This window comes from Pithys albifrons, chromosome 4 (genome assembly GCF_047495875.1).
Source record: "Pithys albifrons albifrons isolate INPA30051 chromosome 4, PitAlb_v1, whole genome shotgun sequence".
In the NCBI taxonomy this organism is placed as follows: Eukaryota; Metazoa; Chordata; class Aves; order Passeriformes; family Thamnophilidae; genus Pithys; species Pithys albifrons.
This window is the reverse complement of record NC_092461.1, coordinates 26,924,524-26,938,427: the sequence shown is the minus strand read 5'-3', so window position 1 is coordinate 26,938,427 and position 13,904 is coordinate 26,924,524. Positions and strand designations below refer to the sequence as shown.

The following is a 13,904-nucleotide window of genomic DNA, read 5'->3' as shown; positions in this document are numbered from 1 at the left end:
GGTTTGGTGAGATTTATTGCTTTGATGGTATAACTGCAGATTTCCAGTGAAGAGAAGCAGTGGAAAATCTGGTTTGATAGTAAAAATCCTGAAGAAGAGTTGGTTCCTTGTGGCTATGGCCAATCTCTAGACTGCTTCAGACATCTTCTTCTTATCAGATCTTGGTGTCCTGACAGGACCATAGCTCAGGTACTGTTATATATCCAACATGGTCTATTTACGTATCACTAGAACTGTTACCAAGTTTCAATTCAATGCTATTTTATGGAATGCTAAACACCTTCCTGTAATGGACCATGCATTACATTTTCTGAAAATTTATGCATTTGTTACAAGGGGAATGTTAGCAAAGTTATTGCAATATACTGAACAAATATTATCCAATAATTTCATTTTGGAGATAGGAGTTCTCCTGGAATCATATGTTTTTGTCCACAGCTGCTTTCAGAAGGTACTTTAGACTGTCCTTGCTTACTCACTGGAATTTTAGAAGTGTCTTCATTTTAGTGAATATTTTAGTGAAATCTATTGTCTGAGACAAAAGGAAACATGAAAACGATTTAATTGAGGAATTGTTTCCTGCATGGAAGCATTGGACCCACTTTAGAAAAATCTATGTTAAAGTCTGTGCAAAAGTTTTAATTTAGTCATCTATTTAAAAAGGAGAAAAGTATAAAATTGAAGGTTATGAAATGGTTAGACCTATTTTTTAAAAAAAAAAAACTTCTAGGAGCCTATTTTTAATATTTATATTCTTCTCCACTGCAAAAGAATAAAAATGATTGAATTGCTGGCAATTCAGATAAATTAATGACAATTTACTGAAATTGAAATGTATCACTAAAAGCATGGTAATAATTTCATGGATGCACATCTTTAGACATTTTGATTGGATTCAGAGAAATAAAATAGGAAGAGAACTCAATAAGTTAAACAGTATAAAGAATGTAGCTGAGATGTGTGCTAATGTCTGAAACAGATGCAAAATTAGTTTCTCACTGCTGTTAATAGGGGCAAGAGACACTTACATCTTACGATGGTTTTATGAAAACTGGTAGTTCATCATATGCTTAATGCTGAATATCTTTTGTCTCTGGGAAATAACCCAGAGATATTAAGGGGAAGATTTATCTCAGATGAAAGCATTGTACCAGGAGAGAGTACAAGAAGCATCATCTCAGACTGTTTGAAAGAGCCCTTTCTATTTCTTAGAAAAAAAGAATTAAATAATTAAATAATTAATGTCTGAAGTTTTAGAGGTTATTATTTTTATTATACTGAAATTATAGGTATTATATATGAGTATATGCAGATATATGTAATAGAATAATTATTTTAAAAATTTTGACTGGTCTTATAAGGCTGTAAGAAATAACACCTTCAGAGGCAATATTATGTGTTGACATGTAAAAATAAACTTGTTGTGTAGTTGTATTTCTGGTACAAATTTTTAGCAGCCTTTGCTCTTCTGGGTTGTTTTTATGGTGGGAAGAAAAGTATTAAATGGTTAAGTCATGGTTTATATTTACCATTTTTAATATAGGCAAGAAAATACATCACTGATACTATGGGGGAGAAATACACAGAGGGAGTCATCTTGGACTTGGAGAAAACGTGGGAAGAGTCAGATCCACGTACTCCCCTCATATGCTTTCTTTCCATGGGCTCTGATCCTACGGACTCAATTATTGCTTTGGGAAAAAGACTAAAGACAGAAACATGCTGTGTTTCCATGGGCCAGGGACAAGAAATCCATGCTCGTAAACTTCTACAGCAGAAAATGGCTCATGTAAGCAACAAAAACCTGAGTGCTCTTTGTAGCTATATTACACACTTGGAATCAAAAATCCTGTCATGAAATAAAGTTCTTTGGTGGGCAGTTAATGCTAAGGCAAGAACATATATTTATTTATATAAATGAGTGTCCTAAACAATTGAACTGTTTTTTTCACAGTTAACTGGCTATAACAAACTTTTTGATGTGTTACAGGCGGTATGAAGTGGGTGATATAAAATGGAGCTTTTGTTGTAGCTTTCTGACTGATAAACTTAGTGGAATGATTTTTTTCTTTTCTGGATTACATGACTAGATAACATTCTTCAGCAAGCATTTCAGAACATTTTTTTGGTTTTGTATTTTTAGTAATGCAAACACGTTTTGTTAAATGAAGAAAATTAATTCCAAATATGCTATTGATAGCTGCATAAACTTGAGGAAAAACAAGGTTGTATAGCACACTATTTTGTATTGCTGTACTCTGAATTTGGACTTGGGAGGCACAATCTGGTAGCACAGGCCTTTTACAAGTGAAACCTGGAGGAATTAAAGAACAAAATTACCTGTATGGGAAGAAAAGGTGCAATGATCCAAATTAGCATGCTCTGCCCATCGGGTGATAGTACTGCTATGCAGGCTGATGTGAAAAGGTTGTTTCTTACACTCCTGTGTTATGAGCTTTATCTTTGTCTGTAAAACCTGTTTTTCTTTGACTTCCGCCTCAGATTCTTCTTTAACACCTTCTCATAAAGAGCTAATTAGCAGATCAGATGAGAAGAAACTCATTCTAAAATAGGGAAAAGGAGCACTCTTTATTTAGTTAAGAGAAATGCAGTTACTTTCACTCACTGTCTCACATATCCTCTTAATGAAGAGGTGTATGAGATGTCTGAACTATGTCCATGCCACTCTGATACCTGATTTCATTAGATCTCGGAAGCTCAGCAGGGTCAGTCCCGGTCAGTACTTGGATAGGAGACCTCCTGGGAATACCAGGGGCTGTAGGTTCTAGTCATGAGGACTTCATTGTCACTGTCCAGGCTCGCTCAGTCATGGCAGATGAACCTTAGGAGTTAAAGGGGGGGGCCAATTCCACTCACACTGTGCCTCCCCTAAAATATCCACTGTGCAGGCGTGAAGGACACACCCATGTGTGTAGAACCCTTCCCAAATCTTCACTGGCAAAGCCTAACCATGATGATGATGATATGTCTATATGTAGCATGGTAATTCATATGAGAAACTTTGATACCTATTGATTGATAACAAGAGATTAATGAAGTATGTATATTTCACTATTTCCCAAGCCTGGAACCCTTGTGAAGAGCTTGCTCTATAGAGTTTGCTCTATAGAGCTACTCCTGAGCACCCTTATGTAAGCCAAAATTTATCATTGTTTATCAGCGCTACGGTCATGACAAGGTATATTTTAAATATACTGGAATGCAAAAGGTAGTCACTTCTGGAGAAAACCAGATGGGACAAGTAAGGACCACTTATTTACATGAAAAAAGCAAATAAGCTACCACCACCTCCAGAAGGAACAGACCACAGCTTAGCTGACCTTAAAGAGTGTTTTCAATTTGTTAGCAGTATTGATAACTTTATTTTCTGTTGTTTTAAACTAGGGAGGTTGGGCACTTCTGCAAAATTGCCACCTTGGACTTGACTTTTTGAATGAGTTGATGGACACTATAATAGAGACAGAGAATGTCCATGAAAGCTTTCGGCTGTGGATGACAACTGACATTCACAAACAGTTCCCCATCTCCCTTCTTCAAATGTCTATTAAGTTTACCAATGAACCACCACAAGGGCTCAGAGCTGGACTAAAGAGAACATATAGTGGTGAGTGCTAGAATGGCAGTGATTTAAAACTAAATTTTGGACTTTGGTGTTATTATATGGTCATGTTACAGCCACAAGTTAGTTTAAATGACTGATCACAATGATGCCAGGACATGTCTTGGTCCTTGTTTTGAGATAGAAGTTGTGAAAATTATAAAGAAGAGAAGATCTTCTGAAGTTCTGTTGCCAAACAGGAAATGCTTTTTCTTTTCTCAAAAGTTGACTTCTAGTATCTTAGTTCAAAGTGTTTGCATTTTCAATCTTTTGTCTTTTGGCAGAAAAATTGCTTGTTAATATTTGTTAGCTGTCAAGTGCTCTTTATATTACATAAAATAAAGGACAAAGAGTCTGGAGAAAGCAACTTTTTGTGAATTCAGCTATTAGTAAATTGTGGGATTTTTTTCCCCTGAAGTTTGCTCCTTTAATTTGAACAACTTTATAACATGCTATAAAGTGTCTCCAGCATAGAACACTTTGTGGGACAATAATTAAACTCTTGGGAGAGGCAGAGAGCGAGCTGAATATCTCTAGGATGATATTTTAGCACAGAATTGATTTTAAAAAAGACTATCACTGTGATTTTTATTAAGTCCATTTGCAATCAATAGGTGTCAGCCAGGATTTACTAGATGCCAGTAAAATGGTGCAGTGGAAACCCATGTTGTATGCTGTAGCCTTTCTGCACTCCACCGTTCAAGAAAGACGCAAGTTTGGATCTCTGGGCTGGAATATACCCTACGAGTTTAACCAAGCTGATTTCAATGCTACCGTGCGGTTCATTCAAAACCACCTGAATCGCATGGATACCAAGAAGGTAATCACTGCCTTTGTGGGGAAGGTGGGTTAAGGTGATGGATCTTTCTAGTAGTGGAATAACTGAAATACAAGCATGATTTTAACTTACTTTTTTTCCCCCTCAAGCATTCAATATTACAAGTATGCATGTTTATAGAGCAGTACTTAAATTAGATTTTGAACCCTGTGCATGTTAAATTTCTATATTAACCTGTTCATTAAAAAAAAACCCAAAAAACCTCCCAGCCATCTCAGAATTATAGATCTTAGATATACAGACCTTCTTTTCAATGCTAATTATATCAGTTATTTAAAAATGGCTCTTTGTTTAGATCTATTTTGAGTAAAATCAGTAAGATTTGTCTCTTCCAATCTATCTTGGCAGCATGATGAATTTAAGAGTGGCTTTAATTGATTATGTAAGAATTTCTCTTATGTTCCTCCCTTTCATATAGTGAGTTGTCATATAGAGGTCTGTGGCAGGTCAATTTGTGATTGGCATTTTGAGTGAATTTGAAAGAAGGATTGGAATCTAACTTTACCCCTCTTGCTGTCTTTAAGATGCCCTTGAATTTATTGTCAATTAATCGTATTTTGAGAAAGCCTTGAAGGTGTTCTGGGAATGCAGGACTATAGGAAAAAAAAAGAGTAGTAAGAAAATAACTTCCTTCAGAAAGATATAGACATGCAGGACTTGGTACATTAGCTGTTCTTACTAAAGGAGATCTAAACAGAGGAGAAGGAGGGTTAGCTGAAGTCAGTGCTTTCTGCTTGGTTTCAGGGGGTCTCCTGGAATACTGTTTGTTACATGATAGGTGAGATCCAGTATGGTGGTCGCGTGACAGATGACTACGACAAAAGACTTATGAACACCTTTGTAAAGGTTTGGTTCAGTGAAAATACATTCAGTCAAGAATTCAGCTTCTACAAAGGATACAGCATACCCAAGTGTACCATGGTAGATGAATACCTTCAGTACATACAGGTTGGTGAATGAAACCTAATCACTTGTTTCTCAAAGTTCCTGATTGCCTTTATTTTTCCTTTTGTTTAGTGTGATTTGGGCTGTGACACAACAAATAAGACATAGTGAGTTATTTGCCTAAGACTGAAGTAATCTAGCTTCTTACTTTACAATATAAGGGTTTTTTGCTATTTTTTTGGTATTTAGTTTTGTTGTGTGTCGGGGTTTTTGGGGGAGATTTTTTTATGATTAGCTTATAAATCCATCTCAAATTGTGCTCTTTTTATATTTTACTATGTAGAGCCTTCCTGCTTATGACACACCAGAGGTGTTTGGTTTGCACCCCAATGCAGACATCACTTACCAAAGTAAAGTTTCCAAAGATGTATTGGACATCATCCTCAGTATTCAGCCTAAAGATAGCTCTGCTGGAGGAGGTGAAACCCGAGAGGCAATTGTAGCCAGACTGGCTGATGATATGCTGGAAAAGCTTCCAGCTGATTATGCACCATTTCAAGTGAGTTAATGAAAATCTGTCAAAAACATTTGTTCCGACTTGCTTTTTATGTGTGTGTGTATATATATAAACCAAACAAAAACCCAAAAAACTTTTCTAAAAGCATATTTGAATTCATTCATACAGGCAACAGTTCCAAAACATATTTTATAGAAGTCTGACCAGACTCTTAATGTTTATAATGAAGTCACTAAATGTGGGCTGAAATCTTTTGTAAGAACTTTTTCAAAAATATTAAACTACTTAATGCTTAAGAGATCATTTGTACTATTTGTAGGATCATCAGTTTTTAACTGAGGTTATTGACACTATAAAATTTCTGGTTATGTTTGTACAGTTGTTAGTTTGTTAACTTTACACTTTTAATTAAAAATTTATCTGTGAGTTTGGTTAGAGTACTAGACTGCCTGGTAAAGTGATAGTTCCCAAGCATTGCTGATAAATAATGCTACTATGTTGAGGCAAAGTAGCTGAGGCAATTTCTCATGATTGATTTGTGCAAAGTGAACCTTGGAACTGTAAAAGCTAAATCCCTTGAAAGAGGGTAAACAGCCCACATGCTCTTTAAATGGCATTAGCTCATAGAATAATGTACAGACTAAATCATGAGTTGGACTAAAAACACAGCCAGTCTCAGCATCATAGATTTCTCTTGGAAAAAATCCCATGTTTCTGTCTTGCAGAGGATTCAAGGGAGGTGCCAAACTGACTGTTTAAGTTCATAAATAAAAGTGTTATGTCCTAAAAATCATATTGAGGCCTAACCTTGACATAAAGACAATCTTGTTTTTTCACTTCTATTGAAGAATCTTTGGTTTTCTACCTACAGGTAAAAGAAAAACTTATGAACATGGGACCTTTTCAACCTATGAACATATTTTTGCGACAGGAGATTGAACAAATGCAGAGAGTTATTTCTTTGGTGAGAAGCACTCTGACTGATCTAAAACTTGCCATTGATGGGACCATAGTTATGAGTGAAAATCTGAGGGATGCTTTAGACTGCATGTATGATGGAAGGATTCCTGCTAGCTGGAAAAAAGTAGGTGTACATCACTTGTTGTGGAAAGAAATAAAAATTATTTCTGAAGAGATAGATTAAACTGCTAGACTTGGAGCAAATACTGTGCTTCAATCGCTGTTTCAAAAGTGTTAACCAGAAGTGTGCAGCTGCTGGAATAGATTTTGTGCTAAAATAAACACAGTCAAAACAAGCCTTCTTTCATTTACAAAAATAGAAATAAATGTGGGGGTTGCAGGTATTTCCCATTTTAATGGCCTATTGCATGTTGGCAGGATAAAAAGCTGGAGAGAACTGATTAATACAGTGGTGCTATTCTATAAGACTTGCAATCACATCATCACAGAATAGTAGATGCTGGAAAGGACCTTTGGACATAGCCTAGTTTAACCACACTTGTGAAAGCGGCGTCAATTAAAGGAGGTTTACCAGGAGTCTCCAGAATCAAGAGTCCCCAACCTTTCTGGGCAACCCATTTCAGTGTTTGATCACTTTCACAGTAAAAAACAACCAATCAACCAGCAGACAATGAAATAAAAAAAACCTCTTAGGTTTAAATGGAATTGCTATCATTTCGTGTTGTGCTCACTGCCTTTTCTCCTGTTACTGACAAAAGATCTGGCTTCATCTGCCATTCTCTACACACAAGGTATAAATATTTATTTCTCCTTTGAGACTTCTCTTCTCCAGGCTAAACAATGCCAGCTCTCAACCTCTCCCCACAGAAGTTGTTTCAGGGACAACTAAAGCTGTTAATGGCAACTGATGGAATGGAAAATGAGAAGGGTTTTTGTTGTTTGTTTTTACTAGACCAAAGCAGATGCCTCACAGTGCAACTATTCCAGGAGGCAAATCACAATATATCTTCACATACTCTGAGCTCAATCTTCCTTAGCTTTTTTCCAGAGGAATAAAAAAGTTGAATAGTTTTGACAGAAGCCATGTTATCTTGATGTATTAACCTTGCAATTAAAATGACATGTATACAATTTTTCTTCCTGGTTTAAACAGGTATTTAACTTTGAAAAAATGTCATAAAATGGACAATTATCACAGACAGCATTAAGCAAATATAAATGGAACAGTAAGCATGAATTTGAAGAGAGAAAGAATTTGCTTCATGTTTCAATATGCAGTGTTTAAGCATCAGGTTAAAAGTTAAGATATGAAAGATGACCTTTAATATACTTTGCTAATACTGTGTTGTTTACTACGATGTGAGGAGTTACCTTTTCTTGATAGGAATAAGCTATTTTAAATATGTTTACTCTATCCAGGCATCTTGGGCTTCCAGTACTCTTGGTTTCTGGTTTACTGAACTTCTGGAAAGAAACCACCAGTTCTACAAGTGGATTTTTGAAAGTCGACCAAACTGTTTCTGGATGGCAGGGTTTTTTAATCCTCAAGGATTTTTAACTGCAATGAGGCAGGTAAAGTGTGTTTGAAGTCTCTGCTTATTTTTTGACATGCTTTTAAAATTAAAATATATTGTGTAATGAAGTCTATACCCATGACTCCATTGTGTCAGCAGGAAAGATGTGTGACTGTCTAACATTTCCTGAGTGAACTGTTCTTCCTTTTCATGTATTTTTTTCAGTATATCAACCACTAACATGTTAAAATACATTTCTTGTGTTGACTTACTGTCTCATGTTTCCATTGAGATATCCCTGACAGTGGCTGTTAAGACCATGAATTTCTTTCTTTCTTTTTTTTTTTCTCCCCTTTTCTTTTGCTCTATGTTCAGTACTTACCTGTCTGGAGACTGGCCTGAAAAAATATTCTGAATTAGTCTTATAATTTCATTTCTACAGTTCAGTAGCTGATTCAGTCTCTTCACCAAGTGGAAATTATGTAACAAGATATTTCTTTTGAGTAAATAGTCCTAACCCCGGATTTTCTTTTGCAACTAAGCTTGTGGAAAAGGTTTAAGGAGGATCCAAAAGAGTTGGAATCTACATAACTTTCTGGTTCCATAAAAAGAGACTGTGGATACACAAAGACCTAATATCCCAAGTAAATACCAAAGTGACTTTCTGGGCTTTGCTATGTGGTGAAACAAAAAGAAGTGAGAAAGATGAAGAACCAGAATGATCATTGAACCATAACCCTTTTGTTCTTTTAAAGTATCTAATTAATTGCAGTATGGGGCAAACATTGAATCCAATGACTTCAAACAAAGATCTTGGAAAACATTTGCAAGACTGGGATAAAAATTTGGTTTTCCATAACTTAATGACCTGGGATAGGAAGGATCTGGGCAACTGGGAACTGAGTGTTGTCCAATGTATTAACTAACAGACTAAATTTGAAGTAGATGATGAATCTTAAGCATTTTTATCTTCAAGTGTTCTCTGTTTTTGTTGTTGTTGTTTGTTTTTTTGCCAGTCTCTTTACCTAGCTCTAGAGCTGAGTGAGTTCTTACTCATTAATAAGAATACAATGATTATGAAGAGTATAGGTGCAGGAAAAGGAAGTTAACTCCGGAAAATAGCACATGCAGTTAATGTGTTCTCATCTCATCAAATCTGTGAAATTTTCCAATTCCAAGATCTGATTACCATTGGCATTCAGTGGTTGTGTTACTTGGTACAATCTTAAGGTATTGTATACAATAGAAAGACTGAAAGTCAAATATAGTGGATAAAGTATTGAAAGCTTTCTTGTAGTGCCATGCCATCACTGCCTTAGAGAGAAGTCAAACTACTGTAAAAATGGATATAATAAAAAGTTGAGGGGTTTTGTACTGAAGAGGATATTTTTTGGCCATACAGATTTATTGCTAATATTTACTGGGAAAAATGGCTCTGTGCACATGTGAAAATCTAACCTCCCAACTTTTGTCTGATTTGTGCAGGAAATAACAAGGGCTAACAAAGGATGGGCTCTTGACAGCGTAGTGCTGTGCAATGAAGTCACTAAATGGATGAAGGATGATATCACAAGCCCTCCTTTGGAAGGTGTCTACGTGTATGGACTGTATTTGGAAGGAGCTGGCTGGGACAGAAGAAACATGAGACTGACTGAATCTAAGCCGAAGGTGCTCTTTGAGATGATGCCAGTTATAAGGATATATGCAGAGAATAACAGTAAGTAATTGTATTGTAAAGGATGTTATTTTGATAGAATTCCATGTAACGTTTTACTGAACTGCACTGTAGGGATTTCAAGATGCTATTGCTATTCATTGTGTACATATCAAATCTTTTCTGATGAGAAAGACTTCCCAGTCTTCCGTTTAGAATATGCTTGCAAACTTCCTTGATAATTGATAATGGGCACTTTTCTCCTTAATATTTAGATAGGTCTCTACTTTCTAGTCTTAATACTTTTAATAATTTTTTAACCCACTTACAAGTGAGTTGTACATATTGGCACATGAGACATATTGACAATATGTGCCCTAGATTTAAAGCATCAGCATTAATATGAATAAACTCTGTAACCTCTGTAGCCTCTGTAACCTAAACCAAAATAACTCCTTTCCTACATGCCAAAAATGAATGTAATTTATAAATGTATATAAAAAACCATATAACCATGCATGGACAACGTATAAGAGATAAATGTGGTAGTATTTATATTTATAAGATTTTTATAGAAAACATGTTATATATGTAACGTGTATATTTATAAAAATGCATTTTTTCCTGGACAAGATAGGTTTGGAGTTAATAGAAGCAAGCAGGAGGTAGAGTGAGATGGTCGAAAATGATTTGTCTTTGAGGCAAAAAAGGAATGTAAGGATGGAAAGGAAATTTGTGGGGCTGAAGGACAGTCCTATTATGTGAAAATGTGTGGTTTGTTTTAATGTGGTGCTTTTTGCATATAGAATACGAAATGCTGTTGAATAAGGAGATAAAATAAGATAGAACTGTCCACTGTAGAACATAAAATTGGAAAAGTCTGTTGAAAAGCATTCTACCTCTAAAAGCAAAGCTTGCTTACATGATATTTTGAATAACTGATCTTTTATAAAAGGCATAACCAGGATCCAGGATACAAAATAATGAACACTGAAGTATTGACCATGACCAGACCACTGTTCTAATTCTGCAGTGAAGTAATGGATGACTTGTACTCTCAAAAACTAAATGCATTTCAAAATAGGACTTTTTTTGGACATAATTCATTGATAAGAAGTAATGTTCAGTGGGAAGACTGAACTAATAAGAACACTAATTACTCTGCAGAGTCCATTTACATTTCTTGCTGCATTCAGTTTCAATCTGATGACGTTAAACCTTAAACCTACAGAAATATCAAGCTCCATATGGCCTTCAACTGGCAATAGCGCAAAAATGAACAGTGTGAGAATCAAGTAAAAGTGTTTCTTGTTGCTGATAGAGAGCAGTGTCTACTGACCTTTGATTCAGTTTTCCATTTGCCTTATGACCAGTCCCATAGGGTTCTGTTTTGTTAACCTAGTTTAATTGCTTTTTATGTCTCATCTGTCTTTTCAGCTGCAAAAGATCCACGTCTCTATTCATGTCCAATCTACAAAAAGACCAGTAGAACAGACATGAATTACATTGCTGCTATAGATCTGAAAACTCGTCAGCCTCCAGAGCACTGGATACTGCGTGGAGTGGCTCTTCTGTGTGATGTCAAGTAATGTTAAAGAAAAAAAGTTTCCAAGAGTTCCATTTTTAAGCATAAAGATCAATACATAGTTAGGTATACAACTGAACACTTCTAAAAATATTATTTCTAAGGCATAGACTCCATTATGGTATTTTTAGAAAATTATTCTCAATAAAACTCTACTCAATAAGCTTATGAATGCTGTATCTTAGAGTGGTATTGTTTGATGGCTTCATCAAATCATGACAACTATTTAGTGTTATTATCTCCTATGTGTGCATAAGCATTCCTCCTTTGTGCTTAATTTTACCTTAAATAAAGACTAATTGATTTGAATGCTGTTAATTTTTGGTAGGAAATATTCTTATCTCAGGACTTACCTCCAAGTAGATAAATGCAAAGTTTTTTTTTTAAATTTTGTGTGTGCATGTCAATGGAAAGCTAAGCCCAGTTGTTCATTCATATTAGGTAAAATTCCTCAAGATGGTGTTCCAAAATTTATTTCCTAGCTGATAGTTTCTAGCTTGCTTGATATCTAAATAAGGAAGGTGAGACTGGAAAAATGTCACACCTGTTTCACTACTTGGAGAACAATTTCATTGTGTTATTACATAGGAAAACAAGCATTTGACAGCTGCCAGAATTTCTTATTATCTTTTTTATGACATAATTTTTTTTTGTGTACCAGTATACCAGATTTGAGTCATTCTTCATCAAGGTATTAGTGGATGGGGTTTGTGATTTTTTTTTCCTTTCTCCTTTTTTTACTTATATGCTGCAGTCTTTTTGTTGTCTCAGCTAGATAGAAAAATTTTCATGTATAAATCCATCTTAAAAGAGAAATAGAAGCTCCATTTAGTTGGAGATTATTGGCTTCACACATCAAGCACACTTATTTATTCATCAAAAATCAGTGTATGTTTGTTGCTGAGTTCAGTAGGTTGTGGATCTTAGTGGTCCATTAGTCATTCCCAATAATGACTACTGCAGAAGGGGAGGCAGCTTTCCTGGTGCATCTGTCATTCATAAATGCTGCAATGGAGAAGCTGTTTTCAATTCTCTGACAAATGAATGCAGGGAGACTTCAGCATTTATTCCTACAGTAAAACCAGTTATGCAGTTAAATTCCACCCTGACGCCCAATCCTGTCAGATCTCGGAAGCTCAGCAGGGTCAGGCCGGTTAGTGCTTGGATGGGAGACCTCCTGGGAATACCAGGGGCTGTAGGTTCTAGTCCCAAGGACTTCACTGTCACCATCCAAGCTCACTCGGCCATGGCAGATGAACCTTAGGAGTTAAAGGGTGGGGCCAGTTCTGTGCATGCTGTGCCTCACCTAAAAAATCCATTGCACAGGCTGGAAGGGCACACCCACAAGGGTAGAGCCCTTCCCAAACTTTCGTTCGCAAAGCCATATTTATATCTAATCTCTATCTCCATCTGTATCTATATCACCAGTTATAAAACAGGTGGAATCTTGTTTCTGTCAAAAAAAAAGAAAAAGGAAATCTAGTTGTAGAGGTCTTTTTCTCTTGGAATTATTTACTTTTAAATAACTCATAGTGAAACAAATTAAATATGTGGAAATCTTCTCTAGGAAATACTTTTAATTTAGTCATGATAATAAATTAGTAAGAGAAAGGTTCAAGTGTTCTTTATTGAACATGGAAGCACCATGCTCCAGCTTCCAGGAGATTCTCCAGATGCTCATTGGAGTTCTAAGTTGCTGTGGACTCGTGTCTTTCACCAAGACCTTCCTCTCCGAAGGAAGTGCACATCCTTCATACTTGTGCAAGTCATTCACACTAAGAATTAAGCCAGATGTACTTCAAATATCACTTTTCAAACAGTGGATTTGTTGTACCATCATTGCTGCAGACACAGTGGAGATGTCAAACCTGATGGTAATTCTCAGTGAGTGAACTATGCACAGTTTTTCAGATTGTGATTTTCTATGAGGGTAGTGGGGAAAAGGACAGTTCTCTACACTGGTGATTCTAGTTACACCAATTACGGTTAGTGAAGCAATTGATGTTGGCCATCACTGGTATTTCTGTTGTTCTAGCTCTGTTTTGTAAGAACTCTGGCATCATGTCAGGGCCCAGAGTGCATAACCCTGCTCTCCCAGAAGTTTTGGGGTCTGGGCTGAAAGAACACTGTGCAGCTCGAATTGGACCTGCCTCATTACTACAGACTTGCCTGAGAGTCCCTGACCTGTCAATCTGGTTAACCTCATCACTTAAGGGTCTGCCTTGCTGACCTGTCTTTCTGGCATGTCCTCAGATCTACCCTGGTATTACAGCCTATCTGGCAGCCTCTGTTATGTTAGTTGGCTATGGTTGCTGTCATGGACCTGCTCTGCTTTTTTGTTCAGGGGCCACAGGACTGTGTCCTTGTCAGG

The 13,904-nt window shown here is 36.2% G+C and overlaps 1 protein-coding gene across 1 annotated transcript in view; it reads left to right on the top strand.

Moving 5' to 3' along the window:
* The window catches only part of DNAH5 (dynein axonemal heavy chain 5), a 117,369-nt gene extending 104,909 nt beyond the window's left edge, over positions 1 to 12,460 (top strand). The window contains exons 71-80 of the mRNA XM_071554231.1: positions 40 to 189; positions 1,544 to 1,789; positions 3,406 to 3,625; positions 4,234 to 4,439; positions 5,202 to 5,405; positions 5,686 to 5,901; positions 6,731 to 6,943; positions 8,200 to 8,352; positions 9,780 to 10,011; positions 11,386 to 12,460. Of these exons, the coding sequence (XP_071410332.1) occupies positions 40 to 189; positions 1,544 to 1,789; positions 3,406 to 3,625; positions 4,234 to 4,439; positions 5,202 to 5,405; positions 5,686 to 5,901; positions 6,731 to 6,943; positions 8,200 to 8,352; positions 9,780 to 10,011; positions 11,386 to 11,537 (1,992 nt within the window). The 3' untranslated portion in view covers positions 11,538 to 12,460. The remainder of the gene's footprint in view (positions 1 to 39; positions 190 to 1,543; positions 1,790 to 3,405; positions 3,626 to 4,233; positions 4,440 to 5,201; positions 5,406 to 5,685; positions 5,902 to 6,730; positions 6,944 to 8,199; positions 8,353 to 9,779; positions 10,012 to 11,385) is intronic.
* The last annotated feature ends 1,444 nt before the right edge of the window (positions 12,461 to 13,904 follow it).